Source organism: Sander vitreus, chromosome 15, assembly GCF_031162955.1.
Source record: "Sander vitreus isolate 19-12246 chromosome 15, sanVit1, whole genome shotgun sequence".
NCBI classification, from domain to species: domain Eukaryota; kingdom Metazoa; phylum Chordata; class Actinopteri; order Perciformes; family Percidae; genus Sander; species Sander vitreus.
This window is the reverse complement of record NC_135869.1, coordinates 4,058,162-4,081,817: the sequence shown is the minus strand read 5'-3', so window position 1 is coordinate 4,081,817 and position 23,656 is coordinate 4,058,162. Positions and strand designations below refer to the sequence as shown.

The 23,656-nt window shown below is 41.8% G+C and overlaps 1 protein-coding gene across 4 annotated transcripts in view; it reads right to left on the bottom strand.

Moving 5' to 3' along the window:
- The window catches only part of hdac5 (histone deacetylase 5), a 72,752-nt gene that overhangs the window by 16,021 nt on the left and 33,075 nt on the right, over positions 1 to 23,656 (bottom strand). For 3 of the 4 annotated variants that reach the window (XM_078269264.1, XM_078269266.1, XM_078269267.1), the window contains 13 exons: positions 16,276 to 16,362; positions 14,996 to 15,246; positions 14,514 to 14,673; positions 14,094 to 14,199; positions 10,981 to 11,114; positions 8,928 to 9,059; positions 8,534 to 8,643; positions 5,044 to 5,160; positions 4,645 to 4,756; positions 4,417 to 4,530; positions 4,051 to 4,244; positions 3,549 to 3,667; positions 2,814 to 3,009 (listed from right to left, as the gene is read on the bottom strand). In XM_078269264.1, coding sequence (XP_078125390.1) covers positions 2,814 to 3,009; positions 3,549 to 3,667; positions 4,051 to 4,244; positions 4,417 to 4,530; positions 4,645 to 4,756; positions 5,044 to 5,160; positions 8,534 to 8,643; positions 8,928 to 9,059; positions 10,981 to 11,114; positions 14,094 to 14,199; positions 14,514 to 14,673; positions 14,996 to 15,246; positions 16,276 to 16,362 — 1,832 coding nt within the window. The remainder of the gene's footprint in view (positions 1 to 2,813; positions 3,010 to 3,548; positions 3,668 to 4,050; positions 4,245 to 4,416; positions 4,531 to 4,644; positions 4,757 to 5,043; positions 5,161 to 8,533; positions 8,644 to 8,927; positions 9,060 to 10,980; positions 11,115 to 14,093; positions 14,200 to 14,513; positions 14,674 to 14,995; positions 15,247 to 16,275; positions 16,363 to 23,656) is intronic. The other variant, XM_078269265.1, reaches the window with a different exon arrangement.

Below are 23,656 nucleotides of genomic sequence, written 5' to 3'. Positions count from 1 at the left end.
ATCATCATTTTTTTTATTAAATGTTGTTTGGGTTTTGCAGAAGTTGAGACAGTTCAGAGTAGAAAACGACAGTTTCTATCGCTCTTTTGTTGACAGTATTTTAACTTTCTGCTCCATTGCTTGGTATTTGTCTTTGTCAGGGACAAACAAAAATGGCCAGCAAGTTAGTGGTCCTGTTTTTTGTCTATGGTCTGTTGTCTGTCTGTCTGTCTGTCTGTCTGATGAGCTGTATGGTGCAAGATGAATTTCTGAAAGGATCAACAAATGTCTATCTATCTATCTATCTATCTATCTATCTATCTATCTACAAGGTACATCCATGTCACTTTTGGGCAATTTGGTTAAAAGAAACCCATATTTCTGCTATTAAAAACAACACAAGGGTTAAAAGAGGACTCCTTTTAGCAATGCATTACTAGAACATTGTTGGTCTTGTGATGGACAGTTCAACATTTTTTTTAATAAAATAGGATTCAAATCGATGCAGCAGAACAAGAGATATGCATTCTTTTTTTTTCTTCCCCTTATTGCCTACATTATCCACAATGTATTCCGGATCAACAGAAGTACATACAAAGAGTGATACGCAAACGCGATGCAGCTCAGGATTTCTACGTGAGGGAAAAAAAATTGTGCGAGGGTGAAAAAAAACACCTGAAGCCATTTCAAGGTTTGGACCTAAGTAACAGTCCAACCGTTGATGAGTCAGATATCTAACACAGAACAACATCTGTAACAGAGCAAAACACAGTGAAATAGATAACAGCGAGAGGTCGGCTGATGATGCATTTGTGTGATTCATCCCTCTGTGGGATGATTCTGCGTAACCAAAATGTCCTGAGTTGAAGACTGGCCTGAGACCTTGGAGCAGTGCTTCCCTATTTTTTTTTTAATCTGACGTACCCCAGCGTTCCTATCTGACGTGCCCCTAAATCGACCCCACCTATCATGTTCTAAGGTTTTTAAGTAGCTGTTACAGGGTTTCTACAGGTTTCATCAAGTCAAATTTAAGACTTTTTAAGACCATTATGATGAATGCAATTTAAAGGTGCTGTAGGTAGGATTGGGAAGATCCAGGACTTGATTTTGAACATCCACAACTTCTCAGTCCCTCCTCCCCCCCCCTTTCTGCTGAAGCCCAAAATGGTCTCCTAAGCCCCTTCCCCCACAAGGGAGAATGAATGCGTGTGCATGAGCAGTGATTGACACGCAGTTAGACACCCCCCCTGGCCCTGATTGGTGCATCCGAACAGGGAGCGGTGGATTTTTGCTAATCGCACTACAGGCTGTAGTCCGCCAGAGGAGCTGGATTGCTTCATGTAGTTCTACTGGAACATAGGGTCAGTTTCAGCTAATATGACAGAAAGTTAGTTTTATAAGTCTTACCTACTGCACCTTTAATTTTCTTCACTTTTTTGCATGAGACTCTGGCCAGACACCCAGCGTTCCCAGTTGAATTGCTTCCTTGCGTAGGAAGCAGTAGGCTTTACATGCGTTGTTTGCAACTGATTTTAACAAAGCCCTTGATTAGGTTTAGAAACTGAACCGTAAAGAAGGCCTTAACTTGGACATAGTTGCTCCGATCTTCACCAGATTTAATACCCATATTGCTCTAATCATTGCGGACATATTTCCCATTTACCTTCATTAGCTCACCCCAAACGGAAGGCGGCCATTTTTAATTATGCATTTTTCATATGTTTTACATTCTTTCGAACTCGTCCTAGGCCGTGATTTCAATCTTCTTGAATCTTTGCAGGTAGTATCTGTTGACCCTCATGACAAAAGTTATCCAGAGAATTTTGATAGTTGAAAAAATGCGCAAATTACAGCAACTTCGTGTCTAAACAGGAAGTTGCGTTATCTTGGCAACAATTGTTCCGATTGCCCCGAAACTTGACAAGGTTGTTCGTCATGGCCAGTTTAGCATCTGTGCCAAACTTGGCATCAATCGGCCATTAGATGGCGCCGTTTTTTCTTTTTTTTTAATTAATCAGCCAAATATTGATATATGGGAAACCTACTCTGTCTGGGGCGTGAGTCCGATCGGCACGAAAACTGGCATATAGACTCAGAGGACCCTCGTGACAAAAAGTTATCAAAAGAATTTTAATAGCTAAAACAATGCGCAAGTTACAAGGACCAACTTCCTGTAGGTGGGTGTCGAAACAGGAACGGTTGTATCTTGCACACGGCTATTCCGATGGACACAAAACTTAAGACATTTGTTCCTCATGTGCCAATGAGTTAGCAATTAGCAAATTCGCTTTGAGCGAAACCTACTTTTTTTTTAACTCCTCCTAGAGCGTGAGTCCCATATGCACAAAAATGTACACGTAGACTCGGTGGACCCTCATGACAAAAATTATCAAAAGAATTTTGAAAGCTTAAACAATGCGCAAGTTATAGAGGAACAACTTCCTGTAGGTGGCTGTTAAAACATGAACGGTTGTATCTTGGCAAAAGTTATTCCGATTTACATGAAACTTAGAATGTGTGGTCTACATGTGATGTTGCGTCTGCCAGTACACCCTGGGCAAGGAGCGAGGGCCCGTCATCGCTGCTTGCAGCTTTAATTATATTTTATAACTGTTAACATTTAAGTTGGATTTCTTTGAAGTCATACTAATACGCCTTGGCGAGGCAGAAGCTGTAGCTTTCAACCATTTCTTTCACTTTTGGCTCACTATTTCAAATCACTATCTTAGAATATCAGCAGGTGGGAGTGAGTGTGTGGAGCTGCTGAGATACACTGGGACTTTTTGTGGTTAATGAAGCCCATTCAGAGAGAAGCGTTGCGTTCACACACGAACCTGCGTGTAGCTCCCGCTCTCCTCTTCGTCGCACTCCCTCAGCTGGATGGCGTCGTCTTCCTCTTCCTCTTCATCCAGCTCGCTCTCTGTACTCTCCCCCTTCACGCGCATGCCTCCGTGCTCCTCCTCGCCCTTCACGTGCACAACGGCCTGCTCGGAGGAGGGTGTGCTGTCGTCTGACCCCTCCTTCTGAAGCCTACATTTGGTTTGAATAACACGTAAGACTTAAAGACAACAAGCAGATGTTTACAATTACATACAGCAAATACAATAGAATCAAAAACGAGATCGACGACGAGTTCATTTACTGGATACACTGGTAAGAGCAAATAACCAATATTCAGCTGATTTAAATACCTCACGTTACTGTATTGTGTGAATACTGCATGTGGCGTTTTCTTTTGCGGCGCGCAAATGTTCCACTAAAACAAGTTCCTTCCCGAGACTATTTTGCAGAGCCACCGTCATTGCGTCCGGAGCTTAGCGCCGCCCAAGACGATTGTGATTGGTTTAAAGAAATGCAAACAGTGGCCGGGTTAGCTCAGTTGGTAGAGCAGGCACACATATGTAGAGGTTTATTCCTCGACGCAGAAGGTCCAGGGTTCGAGTCCGACCTGTGACAATTTCCTGCATGTCTTCTTCCCCCTTTCATATCTATGTCCTATCCATTAAAGGCCAAAAAATAATCTTAAAAAAAAAAGAAAAGCAAACAATGCAGTGTATTTCTCTCCACACCTGTGAAGGCTCGCCCCTTCGTCGTCCTCCTGCATGTCATTGGTCTCTGTCAGCTCCTCCTCTGTCTCCTCCGGGTGGGTGGGCGGCGGCCTGGGAAGCTCGGTCCCCTTGGATAGCATCTGCACACACAAGGAGATGTTAGTGTGTGTGTGTGTGTGTGTGAACATATAGGCTGTGCAATTAATAAAATCTTGATCGCGATTTCGGCTCCTAACAATCACAGAAACAATGTAAACAAGAAAAGCCATTATTTTGCACATTACATTTTGCAATAAGCATTTTGCTTATTTTGTCTCGTGTTCCGAAGGGGAGGTCAAAAACTATAAAAGTTTTAAGGGGGAAACTTCACAGTTCAAAGGTGTTTTCACTGTTTATTTGTGGCACTGGTTCTATAAATGCAACAACTTTCCAAAAAGTCAAGGAGCAATCGTGTCGACCAAAACATCTGTGATTATGATTTTTGTTTTCCATAACCAAGCAGCCCTATGAACATGTACTGTACCTTGTAGTGTTTCTCCAGGAAGTGCTGGTGTTGCTGCTGGACCACCAGCTGCTGCAGTGCCTGGGGGGACTGGGGCAGAGGTGCACTCTGGGTCCGAGCCAGCGGCCGATGGCGAGGCAACTTGTTAACGGCCCGCATGCCACTGGGCACGCCTCTCTCTGCCGTAACCAGCGGCGACTGGCTGTACATGGGGACTAAGTGGGTGGAGGGTCATAGCAGAAAGAGAAATGGGTCTGGGATGTAACGTTCTTCAACGTTGTGTCTGTATGTCTGTGTGTCTGTCTGTCTGTCTCTGTGTGTGTGTGTGTGTGTGTGTGTGTGTGTGTGTGTGTGTGTGTGTGTGTGTGTGTGTGTGTGTGTGTGTACCAGCTAGCATTGCAGTCTGTTGTCTGGCCTGCTCCAGCAGTAGTACATGTTGCAACAACGAGGAATGGGCAGAATGAGAGGTGGGTGGTGGTGTCTCTACCTCATGGCCCACCCCTGCAAAAAATTATTAATTCAATTCAGTTAACTTAAGTATGGGTCAGTGCAAATTAATAATAATATAATAATTAAAGCAAAAAAACTTAAATGAGGAGCTATGGTAAAGCTTACCTGCAGGTAGGGACGATGTGGAGAGAAACTTCCCTGTTAGAGCGCCGCCCCCTCGCAGTGATTGGATGGCTTGCCGCTCAGCCTCTTGCTGGTTAGACAGTGCCTGGGAGGGCTGTAAAGGGGGGGGGGGGTGCATTACCAAAGTTACCACACAGACAAGTCTAGGTAACCACCACACAACCATTAGTGTGTTGATAAAATCAACTAGTAAAAGGGATCAATCCAGCCGTGAAATGTGAAGCCTGGCCTGTGTACTTCAGGGTAAAATACTATAAACTTGCAGAGGTTGCAGACCCCTGGTGTAGGTGAGTGTGTGTGTGTGTGTGTGTGTGTGTGTGTGTGTGTGTGTGTGTGTGTGTGTGTGTGTGTGTGTGTGTGTGTGTGTGTGTGTCGACCCACCGTGATGTGTGTGTTGGCAGGGAGCCCCAAGGAGATATTCGGCAAGGAGGGCGAGGTGTAGAGATTCAGAGGACTTAATGTCCCATCAGCCCCCAGCGTCTGATGAAGAGATCTCAGCTGCAGACAGACAGACAGACAGACAGACAGACAGACACATAGGCAGACTGGTTAGTTGTGTATTGCTCTGTGGAATCCTAGCGGCGACTGTAGATTCATTCAAGTTGCTATGGTAAACTTTGTTTTTTAATATCTACAGTAAGCACTGACTAACATCTTTCTTAATTAAGTCATTTGGCTCTCTGAATCCTCTTTCGAGAGCTGGATTCATTGGATTGGCTGCTTCAATACATAATAAAACATTAGCTCATATCCCTCTCAAACACATCTGCTAATAATCAAAGTCGTCTAGCCGTTGCATCCCACTTCATGTTTACACTCCACATTTCAATCCTCATATAAAAGCTAACCTGCACATATTGGGATTAATGATGATGCTTGTGAGCCGGCATTTACAAGCCTCATTATCCCTGTTAAAATACAAGTAGGAAGACCATTTCTCAGAAATGATGTTTCTGTGCAGCACTTAAATTCAACATGAGTCTTGTTGGCTTTGACACCCACTACTTGCTTACCGGATATACTGTAATTCCACATTGCGTTCTTAAGGAAGTATTGGATTGGTTTGATTACAGTTAGGCCCATAATAAAGACTTCCAAAGTGAGTCATGCCCCATCCTCCTTCAAGCATGCCACCATTCAACCTAGACCAGTTTCAGTTTGTTTCAGTTATGATTGATCATTTTTCTTTTCTGCTACTGTCTCTTGTGGTGTACACCAAGGTTCCATTTTAGGCCCTATTTACTTTGCATTAAGTATGATTCTACTGGGATCTGTTCATAAAAACATATAACATTCCTTATCATAGCTACACTGACATCATGCAGATATATTTTCCTGCAAAACCAAGCAAACACATGATCTTCAGTCGATTCTAAGCTGATTTAAAGGTACAATACATCATTTTCTGCCTTTAAGGGTCTCTCAATCAAAACAATAACAAAAGACTAGTGCATAATGCTGTCATTGCAGTCAGCTTCTCCCAGAAGGATTCAGTGCTCGTCGGCAGAGAGCTGCCACATTCTGCTCAGTTGTATCTCTGATAACTCAAGATCCAGACGTCCAATAAAAAAGAAACGGCGAAGATCTAAAAAAGTATTTCGTAAAAATGTGGATAAAAGTCAATTTATGACAGACCACAACGCTTGAAGCATGCGCAAAGGGGATATTGCACCATCGAGAGGCTGCAACCAAATGACACTTGGATTAAAATGACAAATTTCTCTGGATTTGAACATTGCTGGAAACACGTGTGATTCATTTAAGTACACAACTCAACAAAATATATAACATACGTAGGTCTAGCCATTTTAAGTCTACATCCACGCCGTTCCACTTCCGGGATTGCTCCGGTGCTGCCGGAAATTCCACCGGATGTCTTTCATTTCGGCCAGATGTCCCTTACCTTCCTCTTTCTTTGTGTTGGCATCTTAAACCCGGTGGATTTATGAGGACTATATTTGTGAATTTCTCATGCTACGACTGTGCAGGTTGTTTAGTGTGTTTAGTTACGGCTACGTTAGTTACGGCTAAGTTGGTTACGGCTAAGTTGGTTACGGCTAAGTTGGTTACGGCTACGTTACTTACGGCTAAGTTGGTTACGGCTACGTTAGCTACGGCTAGGTTAGTTCCATTTTATTTCAGTATTTGTTAATTAGTGATTAATAACCTTCTGTTTGTTAAAGCCTCTGAACACCCATGCAGGTGATTTAAGTCATTTTGGCTGACTGGACCTCTGCTCAGATTGAAGGTGGGTCGGAGCGCAGATGGGAATGTATTAGGTCACAAGTCTTTTCGACCAATAACAATGATAAAGGTGTCATTTTCCCACCCTAAGAGGAACAACAAAGCTAACAAGAGGTTTAGGGAAATGTCAATCAATCAGTCTATACACACCCACACAGTCCTGGGAAGAGGTCTAATCAGCTAGATAAATGAAAACACCTGTGTGGTGTTCAGGGCCTTTAACAGATAATAGTAGTTATAAGAGCTGTGACATTAATGTACCTTTCTTGGGTTTATTTCATTAACTTTATCCACCAATGTACAGTTTGTGACTGCCTGTAATGCACCATCTTACTACCAAGTAAAAAGTTGAACTCCACCTGGTGACTCATGCTCTCTGATAGGAGGTCTGAAGCGGCCAATGCACATTATCCAGCATTCACAGGGTTAAAATCCCAACAACTAGGGTTAGCTGCTCTTCGGCTAGCTAGACTATCTGTCCAATCTGAGTTTTCTGTTGCACGACTACAAACAACTTTTGAACGTACACATGTTCCACCAAAACAAGTTCCTTCCCAAGGCTATTTAGCAGCGGCACCGTGGCTCCAAGACGATTGTGATTGGTTTAAAGAAATGACAGACCAATAAACCACAGCACGTTTTTCTCCCATCCCAGAATGCTGTGTGGACTAGCCAGACCCTCCTCCGCACCGCTGTGCAGGAAGGTCTGGCATTGCGAGACTGAGTAATTTTTAGACATTTCAATGCGGAAATTCCCATGTAGATCAGCATACAGTCTGAGACATACTGAGTACTTCTTTTTCTTCGTTCCCAGAATCTCCAAAGAAATTGGGCGACGTGCCTGTAAAGCGCCATCTGATTGGAACACCTTGCCCGGCACACTTAGATCTATTACTTCATTTGATTTCTTTAAGGCATCTGTCTTTAATTATCTACAATCAACCTGCTCTTGCTTCTAATTTGTCATGACACATGATTATTGTTGATTTTTTATTTTTTTTCTCTTAATGTCTTACTTTTCTCCTCCTTAATGTGTTGGCACCTGTTTGTGCATATACTGTAAATAGTAGCAAAATTGGGTTGTATGCAAACTTATTGTGTATTTACTTGTATATATTTTCATTTTATTATTATTATTATTTTTTGTTTTTGTATTTTAATGGGGGGAATCAGTCGGTGTTGGAGTACTCAGGCTTGGGAGTGTTGTGTGTATGTGTGAATGTATTTTGTGTTTTGTATTTTCTGTATAATTTTCTTAAAGACCCCCTCGAAAAAAAATCCTTCTAATAAATAAATTCTACATGATATATATTTAAGGATGTCAAATGTATGGCCAAAAATAATTAGTAAACTGAGACAGAGGTCCTCATCATCTTTCAACAAATTCCACCGGTGGTTTAGCCATTTTTCTTGGGCCTTTAAATGTCCATACACGTGCAAGAAGTCTGGGTGTTACATTTTTTTATTCTGCTTTACAATCTTAAAAACTAGAATAACCTCAGGGCCACAGGGTTGTATTCCTCCGCCAACCAGTCAAATGGCAGTTTACATCCACGTCTGTGCTGTCTTACATAATATATGTGGTGAAGACTTAAAAAAAGAATGGTTTGTGTGTGTGCGTTTGTACCTCAGTCTGTATGTTGGGGACCGACCCTGTGTTGCCATTGGAGATTGCCGAGTTGGAACTGTTGGGGCTGCTGGGACCTGAACCTGGAGCGCTACTACAGAGAGAGGAGACTGGTCGAGAGACACAGACACACACAGAAAAAGAGAGAGGGAAATTAATCTTCAGGTGTATTCATGTCTCATGTATTATTAGAATGATTTATATAGAGTGAGTTTACACATCACACACACTGAACACACTATTACTACTAGTTTTTCTGTCTATTTTCTTTCTATTTCTTTTAGAATGAAAAACATTTTCATGCAAGTATGTACGTGTACGTGTGTGTGTGTGTGTGTGTGTGTGTGTGTGTGTGTGTGTGTGTGTGTGTGTGTGTGTGTGTGTGCGTACTCACCTGATATCTCTATGGCTCTCTTCTTAAAGGTGCTGATAACGGTCCCATCCTTCCTGCGAAGGAGCGGAGAGCTCCGCCTCTCTGCCACCTTCTGCTTCAGCCGTGAACGCACCTTCAGGTTGGGCTCTGAGACTGCAGTTTAGGGAGAGAGGAGGAATGAAAATGGCTCAGCTTGGATCAACAACCATACTGTGTCCTATCATAGTACAGTCTGTTTGGAAGATATTAAAAAAAAAAAAAAAAAAACATTTCATGACAATGTAGTAGTTTTTATGTATTGTCAAGGTGACAACAAGGAGGAGGAGGAGGAGGAAGAGCATCCAGGTTATATTGGTTCAAACTGCCTTAACAGTATCGAGCAGTCCTGAATCCAGGAAAACCTGGCTGTTTTGTCATAGCTTACCCTTTGACTACGTGGGATCGGGGCAGCAAAATGACATGACAATGACATATCTGACTGAGCGAGACTTGAACGTGAGCATGAAGGGATGTTGCACAAATCCTTTAAATGTTTTATGGTATAGATCCATACATATTAGTTATCATGTGAAAGGCTGCAGGGGCGTAAACACAGTATCCCAGGGCACATGGGAGGATATTTAATAGGCATGACACCACAATTCTTCATTTCAGAGGAAATTGGTAAGACTACAGAACTATAGCCAAAAAGAAGCCAAACCGCAGTTCATCTGATTTGCATAAGTGCAGCTGAAGAGCCTCAGTCTTTTAGCACAACATCACGTATGCAGCCATCAAGTGTATATTTAAGACCCTTTTGCGGGGGTGTCAGCCAGAAAGATTAAAAAGTCAGCCGGAGACAACATTTTAAACCAACTCATGAAGCTACCAGAAGCTTAATATGCTAGCTAGCTACAGCTGATAAAGTCTGCCAGTGACAGTTGTCATTTCAACCAAAAGACTAGAAATTAGGCCTGTCAAAAGAACGAAATAACGCAGATTAATCCATTCCATATTGACGTTTGACCCGGAGCCGTTCTAGCCACCATTCGACTGTAAAATGAAGGAGGGAGACGAGAATGTGCTGCCTGGATCATTGATTGGAACATTTACTTGTAAAAATCTTCTTCCTGCCAACCCTGGCTACCGAAATCTGGTGCCACTGATATGGTATCGCGATACTGTCCGTAGCAATACCGTATGGATACACAGACGCCAAGTTTGGATCTATTATTGTATATGGTATACATTTAAAATATACACCGTTAGCGCCTGACCTGCCAGAGCACACTAAGCCCCCTGTGTGTACGGACCTGGTAAGAATACTCCAAGATTCGTGGCTGTACTAACGTTACCTCAAGCTTTTCTTATGACTGTTTGTGTATCTACGTTCCATACTCCCTGCCCTTGTCACACAGAGACACGGAACCCTTTCCTACAACTCGTTGACTCCCTCAGCTTAACTCCTGACTTGGAGGACTGAGTTCCTTCTAGACTGCTCCACTCGACGTCAGCAGCAAATTAATCCACTACTGTAACGTGAATATTAGGAGTTGGACAAATCCAGATAACCAGTTGGTGGCACACTATTTCCAAATTTACAGTGGAAAAAGAAAATGTTCTAAAAACATGTAAAAATAAACATGGAACATGGAAAATAAATGGAAATGCACTTCCTGATTCTGAAATGACATTGCATTTTTAATAGTAAATCTGCCACTGTTACTATTGCAATGTGCCACCTGTTGCATTTACTGGGATAGGGCTTAGTTAACCAATTAGCTGGAGTTCAGAATACTGAGAAATACAGAGAGCTTTCCCTCACTGTGATAGGCTTAATTAGCATTGTGCAAACTGGTTTGGCAAGGGCTTTAAAGGAATGTGTTTGCGTGCATGCTACCTCTTCCCCGGTTACTCAGACTCACACATACACACCTAGCACCACACTCCACCTCCACGAAATTTCTTTGTCAACCTATTTTTACATGGCAAGTGACAAATCAAAAAACAAAACAAAAAAAAAACGCATGCACACACACACACACACACACACACACACACATATCCTCCCTTTGTCTGTATGTGTCTCTCCTACCTGTCTTGCGGAGCGGGAAGTCGTCTTTGCCCTCGTAGTTTCCCAGCAGTGGGGGCAGTTTGTAGGAGGGAGGAGTTCCTGGAGTGTTACTCTGCGGAGGAGAGCCCTGCTCCAGGGAGATGTGCTGGGCTCCCCTGCACGCACACGCGCACACACACACACACACACACACACACACACACACACACACAAACACACAAACACACACACACACACACACACACACACACACACACACACACAGAGAGAGAGAAAGTGAGTTAGCTGGCTGGTAAAACTGCTGTCGCATTGCCTTCTTTTTATTTACAGTACATATAGGCTACATTTATTTCTTAAGAAACATGAGTTTTAATTAATGCTGTCATCATATCCTTGCATATCGACTGTACGTACTATATAAGAGATAATGGAAAGTTTCAAGTTATAAAAAAGGGGTGCATTTCAAATTTTACCACTGTCTTATATTTCAAAGCGCAACTGTCGAGAAGAGAACTACAACCATTGATGACGACAACACGCCATCATTATTTCTACGTTGCAGCTCTTGAGTGCCATAAAACCGCAACATCCCACTCTCTCCTAGGAGTAGTCCTGCTTGCTGAAGGCAGTGTAGGACACATCCATAAATACGGGCCTGCTTTAGAAAGCCATTTACACACTCTCAGTGAGTATTAAAGCTTGTTTGTTTGAGTTTAGGTCTTGACTGCAAAACTGTTGAAGCCTCACAGTCCTGTCAGGCGATGAGGAGGGACCACACTCTCTGATCTGTGACTGAGAGACATTTTACCATTTACACAGTACAGTTCACTGCAATTACTGTGTAACTGATAATACAGAAGACTGTGCATTTACACAGCCTGGGTCGGCCGTAAGACGCTGCGGCAAAAACACAGGTCTTTTCATTTATTGTGAATGGGGGGTAGTGTGTTTAGGCTGCGGCGGTGGCTGCGGCGGGGGGGGGGGGCACGGAAAAAAAACACAGCGGTGGACTGCGACGACAAGTTGAGACGGATTCAACTTCTGAAGAAACACAACCCAACGTCACGCTGCGGTGGCCCAGTCATGTAACCGGAGATCAGACTTGTCGGTGTGTTTTGAGGCAGTGTGAGAAATCCCGTACAGGAAACAGGAAACGTCACTGCCTCTATCGCTGCCACGAGAACGTTGTAAAACACCAAAACACACAAGCACTGAACTGCCCGGGAGTTTGTGGAACAGCTGACTCTTTGCCAAACAACAAAGCAGAGTCGATCTGTCTCTCTCTCAACTCTTTTCTTTCTCTCTTTCTCCGTGAAATGAAGTTGCCAGTTTACATGTAGCCGTGCTAAATATGATTTTTTCAAAGTTTACCAGCGGTGGTGGACTTGTTGGACCGTGCGAACACAGCGTCCCTGTGTCATTCCTTCAACCAGCTTCTTGAAAAGGTCTGCGTAGTGATATTTGTGCATATCCAAAAGCCTGTTGATACCCGGGTGGTTGGTTTGTGTACAGCAACCATAGCAACGCACAGAGCTGACTATAAGCCTACGGTAAAAACACAGATTGTGATGCATATTCCAAATGCGCCAGTCCAAAGAATGCCTCTAAAACCCGAATAATACCGGAATATCCCACGTCTTAATCGGAAAATGGTATATTCGGAATAAGGCCTTATTCTGAATATCCAACCGGAATATGCTGTTAACATGACCTGTATCAAATTCGGAATATTGTCATTTTCAGAATCATCGTACTCACAGATTGAGAATGCCAGCCTGGTTTTTGTGTTTGTGGTTTTTATGTGCTGCCCATAGGTTCTGCCTGAGCAAGCACAGCCCACCCAGCGGCTTGTTTGAATCTGGTTGACCAACCACAACAGAGTTGGCCAGCTGACCAATCAGAGCAGACTGGGCTTTTCAGGAAGGCGGGCCAAGAGCTCAGACAGAGGCCGTTTTCGAAACTGCATACTATACTAGTAGTGCGTACCGATTTGGCCAAAATGTAGTATGCAGTATGCAAACAAAAGCAAAATCTGCAGTATGCCAAAAATACCTGGAAATCGTACCGATTCAGATAAAATCTCCAGTATGCCTCGGACCAGTCTATCTCGCCTACTGTATCCCACAATGCAAAGCGCCGCAAACAGTCCCAACAACCCGCGGACAACTGGAAACTTTTTGCATTGTTCGTCTGCTATTTCATCACTGAATTCACTTCTGATACTTTTTTTAGACGAGAAATCAACTATGTAGAGCTCAAAAAGTTAGGTGTAACGGTGTCGGAGTTGAGAAGCTCCACAGTCTGACGTGACAGCCGGCGGCTACCTGCCAGGGTCGCTGGCTTGCCGCCCGGTCTGTCCACCCAGCCTGTCCACCCGGCCTGTCCACCTTCGCAGACCCCGCTGTGAGCTGGCTGGAGCTCTCAGGAGACTCGCCGACAAGAGGCGTTTATTTCCCCGATCGTTTGTTTATATAACACAACACAACAACAACATATACATTATAAGATTAACTGCAACCTGTGGTTTGTCTGAGTTATAAAAGCTCCACAAGAGATTGCGGGCGTAACGTAACAAGCTCGCTGACCGGGCTGTCAATCACACACACCGGCCACGGAGCAGAGAGTGGAGAGGGAGAGCAGCGACTGACAGAGCAGAGAAATACCCGTCTTGAAAATAAATTATAACATGTATATACATTAGATTTAATATTTCAGTTCATAATTAGGGATTGTTTTGCTTATTTCACACAAATAAAGACGTTATAAATTAAGTTTCAGTTTCTTAAATTTTCATCATCTTATAAAGTAAACAAACATAAAATGCAAAGCTCAATAAGTTGAGTATTTTTCATTTGCAATGGTGGTGTGAGTTTTTTTTTTGTTGGCCCAGTGCTTTAAGAGCTTGTTCAAAGGCTCAGCCTAGCCTAGCATACTGCAGAATAAAACGATTTAACTGTTTCATACTGCATACTGCTGATGAACTGCAGTATGCAGTATGCAGTATGCAGTATGCAGTCGTCTGCAGCATGCAGGAGTTGATTTCGAAAAAACGGCCAGTGTGTTTCAAAAATCGGGTTTTTAAACTGCATGTAAAAGCAAATGTGATGTGACTGATCTGTGTCTGCAGTCCTCACCAGCACTTTGGGGAGAAGGAATGGTTCAGTCCGCCGATGCCCGGCTCTTTCTTATTGAGAAGGAACTCCTGCAGCTTCAGCTTCACCTCTGTACTGGCAATTGCACCTTCCGAAACACAATCAAAGAGTGAGGACAGCAATCAGGACACGTCACATGTGCGTACAAGGGCGTAACTTTTGGTTCAGCGTTGTGGGTCGGGGGGTGAGATCTCCACTGTTGAGCAAGATTGAAATTTTGAGCGTCAAACACTTAATTTTCTGCATTCTGGTGATTTTTTTTTGCAACAATTTGTGCATTTTCTGCATCAAGTTATGTTGCAAATGTGTTTATTTATGTAAAGGAAATTATAATAGATGGGGGTTTTGTAACCGGCAGTACTTGGCAGTACAGCACATAGCAGTAGCAGCAGTATGACCCACTCTCTTTGCCTTTCTCCTTGTTCCGGAGCAGCAGCAGCTGTTGCTCCAGCCGATGTTTCTCCTGCTCTTCGTGTCTCTGCTGCTCCAGTTTCCTCTTCTGCTCCAGCTCCTGCTGCCGCTTCGCCGCCAACAGCTCCTGTTGTTGCTTACACACACACACATGCACACGCACAAACACACACACACACGTTTAACTGAGATGGCAATCGCTATAGCAGGTATGGCTGGGACGATGTGCCTCTGTCCCGATTCGATTCTTTCACCATACGTGGGTGCTGGTTCGATTTGCAATGCTATTCTAGAAGTATTGGGATTCGATAGTATTGATTACTGCAATTTTCTTTTGAATAATACGCTTCTAAAGACAATATATCATGAGACATTTAAAAAAAAATAATAATAATAATAATAATTGTGGAATATAATATACTTGTGCTACATTGGGGGGGTTAAAGAACACAACACGACGCCTGGCTAGCTACCTTCAGGTGTTCCTGCAGCTGGACCTCGTGTTGTCTGGTGAGCACTTCGTGTTTTTTCTGGAACTCTGCAAACAGCAGCTGTTTCTGGAGTTCCTGCTGCTGCTTCAGTAGCACAAGTTCCTGCTGGAGCTGCTGCTCCCTCATGGCTGTGTCCACCGACGCCGCGCCCGCCGACAGAGAGCCCGCCCTGGACTCTGTCCGCAGATCCACTGGGCCGCCTCCTGCTCCTGGGCCTTCTCCCGGACCCCCACCTGGAAAGGCAGCAATGGACAAGGAGCTCAACTTTACTCATCCTGAATACACTGCTAATTGTGTAAGTGTATTTTTTCAAAAGTATCTAACTACGGAAGAGGATTAGTGGCACATAGACATGTTTTTTTTTTTTTTATTTTTAAGTTGAGTTTTAAGTAATTCTGAGAACAAAGTCTGACTCCTTATCCTCAGAATTCTGACTTTATTCTTCGAATTCTGACTTTTAACTCAGAACTCAAATACATTTTTCACGTGGCCCTAATCCCCCTCCGTATCTATCTGTCTGTTTTTCATATTCGTTTTCATTTTCATTACTTTGAATTTTGATATTTATTGGTGGAGTACCCCTACAAGTAACTCTTGCACCCAGACAAAGATCCTTAGAATCCCATAAAACCTCTTCAACAGTCTACTGATCCACTTTTAAAAGACAAGGCAAGGCAGCTTTATTTATTTCTACGGCACATTTCAGCAAACATTCAAGGCAATTCAAAGTTTGCAAAAAAACAGTTAAAAAAATAAAAAAACTAGGAATAAAACGGATTATTGGCCATGGCTGATTATCAGGCCTTTTTTTTAGCAGTTGGCAGATTATCTTTATCGCCATTTTATTTTCCTGACAACCAATACAGTTAATTAATTAAAAAGTTCGCTACTTTGGCTCGGCTACAGCTCTGTGTCTGTGACTTAATGCCCCCCCCCCACAACTCTATCTGACTCTCTTCTACTGGGTATTATGTTGAAAGTTTCTAATTTATTAAATAATTGCTTAAAGCATTTAAACAAAGTTTGGTGATGGAGTTTGTAACATTCCAAAATCTTAACTTTGACTTAAATATTTTCATGTTCACGATAACGTAAATGCATATTAGTTCCAAATATCTGTTATCGGTTTTATTACCTACTAATAATTGGTATCGGCCTTGAAAAACCAGTATCGGTCGATCCCTAATAAAAACAGCTAAAACAGAAGAAGAGAGGTATAAAATACACGATTAAAAGTTACAGTGCAGTAACCCCCCACTCACCCCCTTCTCCACCTCCTCCTCTCTGCTCGCTTGCTGTTCCTCCTGGGCTCTGCATGCCCGATGGGAGGCTGCTCTTCACCTCCACTACTGCAGTACAGACAGACATAGGGAGAGAGCGAGAGAGAGAGAAAATAATTAGACTGGAAAACATGTGTTGACCAGGGCTGGGTATCGTTCCAAACATTTCAGGGGTGGCGATGGCGCAGTGGATACGACACATGCCTTTGGTGTGGGAGATTTGGGTTCAATTCCCACTGCGATATATCAACCAGTGTGTCCCTGAGCAAGACACTTAACCCCTAGTTGCTCCAGAGGCGTGCGGCCTCTGACATATGTAGCAATTGTAAGTCGCTTTGGATAAAAGTGTCGTGTAATGTAATGATAGAGGTACCGATACCAATACCATGACTTGAATTCCTGTTCCTGAGCGATACTTTCTTTTGATACCAATTTTATAAAATCCATTTTATCAAACAATAAATGACATTATTTTTCAGCTCCTACTACGTGCGGAACGTTGAGTTTTTCCTTGCATGCAGGGTTGAAAATTAGCACCAATTACCAGCTGGTAAAATATGCAAGTGGCTGGTAGATTTGCTCCACTCACCAGCTATAAAACTAGGGGTAATCTATTGAGTGGCTGGTCAAATTTGAACATTCACTAGCCATTTGGCTGGTGGACCAAAACGTTAATATGCATCCTGCCTGCAAGCCTCTATGACGTCGGCAGCGGCCGATACGCGGCTGGTGTCCACAGGCAGCTCTGTGTTGCTGGAGACGCTGCAGTTCACGTGCAGACCATGCACTGCCCCTCCCCCACTAGCAGAGTGCTGGTGCTGGAAGCCTGGCAGACTTCCAGCAGGCTTCCAGCACCATGGCACCATGGCACATTAAATTACAAATCAAGCACTTTATTTCAGTGGCTACTTTTCAGGTTTATTGTTTTCTTAATTATTGTTATGTGTTGACAAAGGACAATTTGTGATGACCTGATTATATCGGTCTTATAATATGTCAGCAAGCAACGCATCATCAAGGCTGTGTTGTAGATGTTGATGAAAGCCTTTTACCCTTGCACAGTTAACCATATGCAGTGCACCCATCCATATGATGCACACTGCACACATAATTTGGGTGATATGAATGTAAGATGATTGCAGAAGTGACACTGATCTGTTTATTATTTTTAAAGAAATGGCAGAGCAGATTCTGAAAACAAATCCAGTGTGGCAGGGTTTACATTTTTATGATGTAAATTGAGGGAGCAAAAGCAGTATCGGCTCCAAATATCGGCTCAAGAAAATTGGCAGCCCGTATCGGTCATCGGCTAAGGCAGATGAAAAAAAAATCAGTATCGGCACTAAAAAATCCATATCGGTCGATCCCTACCCTTAATGTAAGACCGCCACTCACCAGCATCAGTTGTCGCCAGCAACCGTAATTTGGTTTTCTGTGAGACATGTAACGTATCTAATGATACCAATGCGTAAATGCGCACAAGTGCAGCAGCCGACAGCAGCTCTGTTCTGCTCTCTGCATTGTTCATTTTTTTGCGAATCTAGTTGTAGTCTTGCAATGTGTGACCCTGCAAGATGAGATGATTGTCTTTAGATGTGAGATGGTGACTGACTTTAGTCTTCTCAGAGTCTGTTCAAAGTCTTCTAGTGTATGGTAGGCAATAGCTGCAACAGGTTAACACTGCCTAACAGATAAATACAGTTCAAGGTTTAAGGTCTTTATTTATCATGTGCATAGCATTTACAGAGAGGCCGTCGTCTCAGGTTCCCTCCAACAATGCTAATAGAAGATGTATAAGAAAGAAAAAGGAAGGATTACACAAGTAACAACAAAATGAGAATCTAAACACTAATTAGTGTAATAAAGTTAAGATAAGGAATAAAATATAATAGGAGTGGGCGATATGGCCAAAATCTTCTATCATAGTATATGTAAATGTTATATCACGCTAATGGTATATATCACGATACAGTAATTGTTCTGGAAATTAGATTAAGAAGTGGTTTAAAAACACCATACCGTACTTCACATTTGATTATTTTCTTCTTTTATTTGGAACTTCCACAAAAACGAAAAACAAACGGCCTCACATGAGACAACACTTGAACACTTGTGTTAGGCTACAGGTTATAAGGTCAACAGGTGACGTCAGTCAATGCAATATAAAAAAAATAAAATAAATCACACATATTTGTATTTTAGAGTACCAAAAAAAGACTATTCCTACAGGATTAGATCATCTTTTTTTTTTTTTTATTAAATTGACAAAACACTGTCAAAATAAACTACAGTACGCAAATAACTAGTAATCATGTAACTCCAGCTTCAATGTAAATAAGAATATTTTCATTTTTTAAGGTTGTGATGCCTCCTTTTGCTCTGTATTTACAACTTCACTCTCCTTCTCCATCTTGCAAAATCACGTAAACATTGCGAGGCAGCTAGAATCGCGAGATCACGCGAGAATCACAAGAAACGGGATTTCCAAGTCTCTACTGGTGGCCACATTTCAACCGTTGCACGTAGGGCTGAACGATTAAATCGGAATTTAAAAGAATGTGATTAGTTAACGTGCAGTATTTATTACTATTATTAGTTTTGTGTAACATTTGGTTTAACATTTTTCATTCCTCTATTATTATATTTACTGTTTTTTGTGTAAGATTAATGCCGGAAAAACATTACATATCACAGATTGTTTACAGAAATGTCCTATTTTCAGTGGATCTTTCATTTATTTTGTATTCCTATATTTTTGGGGGCTTTTCCGCCTTTAAAAAGATGCACTATGAGTTCCTGCATGGTTTCAGCGTAATTTCTTTTTTGTCTCAAATCGTAGGCATCTCTCCTTGATCCGCTAGCTGCCTGCCTGCCCCCCCCCCCCCACACTGAATACACTGTGAAAAAGCCCGGTCTCGGGAGACAACACAGGGGTCGTAAACGACAAACAAACACTAGAGGAACAGGCAGTTAGGAAATCACAGGTCGGACTGGAACCCTGGACCTCTGCGTCGAGGCATAAACCTCTATGTATATGTGCGCCTGCTCTACCAACTGAGCCAACATGGCCACTTTATTCCTTTATTTAACATGACGGTAGAAGGTGCAATATGTAGATGCTGCTGTTGAACTGAGGCACATCAGACATTTCAGTTTACAGGAAAGTACTGATGTTTTTTATTTCATTATTATAACTTTAGCTTTTGTGATAAATGTTCTGTGTTTGACTGTTCAATGTTCCACGCTTATTCCACGAAAGAAAAACCCCGATTGCTGGCAGGACATATCTATGTTCTCATCACTGCATAAGAATGTAGAGCAGTTTGGAAGGTGTCTCATGTCATAATGCTCCATGACATGGTCTATCTGTTACACAGAGGCTATTGAACTTTATATAAAAAAAAAATAGCAATTACATTTTTTTCCCCAAATCGTTCAGCCCTAGTTGCATGGTATATAACGCATATATCATAACACCAAATTTCAAAATATGACAACTAAATATTAAATGAAAGTCATGTAAATTAGACAGTTATTGTGATCAATAAACTTAAACAGGAATGTATTAAATGTATAGTTTTTAGTGACGGACGAGGGGGAAATGTGGGTGTGAGTGGGAACCAAGGAGGAAATTGAATTAGGAATTATCTACGGTGTAGTGTGACCTATAACGTCTCTGCGCAAAGGCGTTCTGAATGGTCACCTCCGGTTCTTTGGCACTCCCTTTCTGCTTGGGCGTCCCACGAGGGCGCTAAGCCAATCAAACACCAACATCCACAGTTAGACTAAGCTTATTAGCCCTGCTCGGCAGGATTGTGACAGGAAAGATTTCATCATTCCAAATCTTCGCCGTCTTTAGTCACAGCCTTGACATCTGACCTTTGACCTCACAGAAAGAGAAGGCTGTACTGCACGGCTCGACAGTGCCAGCCTTTCACTCGCATCTGCGAGTAAAAATAGATGTGCGCGAACTGTAAAATGTATTTGGGAGCAAGTGTGCGAATAACCGGCAAGTATTTTCTTTCTTTTATTATTTGATGATTATTTTTTGGGCATTTTAGGCCTTTATTTGACAGGACAGCTGGAGACATGAAAGGGGAGAGAGAGGGGGGAATGACATGCGGCAGAGGGCGGCAAGTATTCTCACACATGCCGGTTTTTGCAGCAAGCCTGCAGCTGCAGCGAGCGTTGTCTGCGTGTTTTTGAAAAGTAACCACAGTTGCAGTTTAAAGCATTTTGAAAGTATAAATGATTACATATGTATTAAATCAATACGGTTTGGCGTTCAGCTAGCTCAGACACTGTTCGTTTTAGGAAAAAGCAGTTAAAAGAAGCCAAAACTGAAAGCTGGGGATAAATCTGTGTGTGTGTGTGTGTGTGTGTGTGTGTGTGTGTGTGTGGCCACTCAGATCTAAATTTCCTAAACAAATATTCTGGTGTTTCACTGTGACGCACGTGTCTCCCCCTCCACTACAACACACACACTGTCCCTGTGTGTGTGTGTGTGTGTGTGTGTGTGTGTGTGTGTGTGTGTGTGTGTGTAACAGTCCGTTTGGCAAGAGAGCAGCATTCCACAGCAGCCAGCGTCTGACGTCAAACTGAAGACATTTATAGTCTGGTAAACACACACACACACACACACACACACACACACACACACACACACACACACACACACACACACACACACAGTCTGACAAAGAGGCAACATTTCAGTCAATCATGTCAGTTTCTAACTGACTACAGCTCAGTAAGTCAAGCACCAGGATGGATGCAGTAAAAAGAATGAAAGACGGACTGTGCATCCAGTTTGTTCAGCCAGTGAATTCTGGTAGAAATGAACACAGACTGGTGATTATACCTTGGCGCTAATATGACTCTGTATGCATCACACGCGCAGAACTTACAACCGTGAAGCCTTTTCACATAGTTGGCTGAAATTTATTATGTACGGATTATGAATAAGGCACAGATTCAGGGTCTATGTTTGCACTGGTCAGATCTAGGTTGATTCCCTGTGGCGCTCTTAAAGGCACTCCTTAAAGCTGCGGCAGGCAGTTTTCTGGAAAGGCGACAAAAAAAAAAAGACAGAATTTGAAAATACAGACCTGCAGCTCTCCTCTCTCTGTCCTAAGCCCCTCCCACTAGAAAAGCACACGCTTACTGTATGAAGCGTAATAATGTTTTGCTGCCTGTTTTCGTTGCAAACTTGTAGGCCTGTAAAGTATTTTGAGATGACATATTGTAATTCGAGGCTATAGCTAGCTACATACTGTAAACCTGAACTTGAATTAGCTGCAGACTTGAGCCTTTGGCTACTGTTAGAATATGGCTAAACTATTAGCAACATCATCGCTCCATCTTGCGCACGGCATTTTCATTTGAAGAACAGCCAATAGGAATGCCCTATCTCTGACATGAGAAATATTGTCTCGGAAAACATTTGAGGGGGTGGGCGGCGGTGGGTGTCACTCTTTTTTCAGTTTTTTTTTTTTTTACTCTCAACTTTCTGTTACTGTTTTGGTGTGGATTGGAGGGGTTTAAGTGGAGAGAGCGAGGAGAGCGTGATTTACATGTAATCTGGAGAAAACATCTTCTGGACCCACAGCCGGCTGCTCTGAAGCCTGCCATCAACACACAGCCAGCGTATGTTACCGTCTTCCATGATGAGTTCACCCGGAACTCCCAGACAGCAAGCATGTTTAGTTAATGGGTTTCTCTCTGCCATTGTTATTATTTTTTTTGTTGAAGAGCAGAACTGTGTCACGATTAATTCAACCAATTCACAACAGCTTGGACACCCTTACAATGGAGCCAAAGAGAAATAATGGTGCTTTCAGATCATTCTACTCCCTAATTATATACATCTGAGGGTCCAGACGACACCTCTGAAATGTCCAATTTCATCTTAGACTTGACTATCCCAAAGATCTCAATGGGTGAACATCAGGTTTTGGAAAAGCCTATAAACCTTACGGAGACTCCTGCAGCTAGCAAAAAGCCTGCAGAGCGGCAAGTCTCAACGAAGGACTGTTCCTCCCTCTAGTCTTGCCAGGGATGGCCCCTTTCCCCTGCCCTTTTCACACTATCAAACCCTTGTCTATAGCACTTAAGACTTGTACCTTGTTCACTGGGTTTAAGAGACGGGGTATAGAGCATTTCCGTAAATGCTGATGATCTGCCTTTTTACATGTCTAACCCGGTACCCAATAGGGGTGTAACGATACATCGATCAGGATCGATATATTGATTCAATCCTCAACAATCCAATATATATATATATCTATATATATCTATATATATATATATACATATATCTATATATATCTATATATATATATATATATCTATATATATATATATATATATATATATATATATATATACTATATATATATCTATATAGATATATATATATATACAGATATATATAGATATATATATATATAGATATATATATATATATGATATATATATAATATATATATATATATATATATATATATATATATAGATATATATATAATATATATATTTTTTTTAAACATCGATTTTTGGAATTCTATGAATCGATTTTGAATCGGTAGAGCTTGAATCGCGATTCAAATTGATTTTTTTGCAAACCCCTAATATATATATATATATATATATATATATATATATATATATATATATATATATATATATATCCATTATCTTTATTGTGACTATTATTGCCACTGTTCATCACACCCCCAACCGGCACCATCAGACACCGCCTACCAAGAGCCTGGGTCTGTCCGAGGTTTCTGTCTAAAAGGAAGTTTTTCCTCGGGTCTTTGTTAATTATAGAGTGTGGTCTAGACCTACTTTATCTGTAAAGTGTCTTGAGATAACACGTTATGATTTGATACTATAAATACAATTTAATTAAATTGAATTCAATATTAACGATAAAAAATGAAAATATCGATACATTTCGTTATCTTTAAGATGTGCCTTTACTTTGCAAATCCCACTTTATATATATTCTGTTTATTGTTTTTAATTTAAATGTCTGGAAGAGCTTAGTGATGAAATTGTGAAATCATATATATATATTTTTTTTTTTAAATGTATATAAATGTAACTGATTGTGTTAAATGGGCTTATGTATCGCCTCGTATCGGTCGCATGCCCCTAAATTGAATTGAATCAAGATGGTATCGGTGCAGACTTTGTGATATCAGCAATTATTGTGTTTTGTTATTGTGTATTGGGTGTTAATATCACCAGGTTTATTTGTTCATTGCAGGAACAAAACTTTACTGCCCTGAAAATTAAAGTGAAGGCTGATCTGCAGAGATGGAGTGGCATTTTTGCTTAAAAGACGATTAGTCGATCA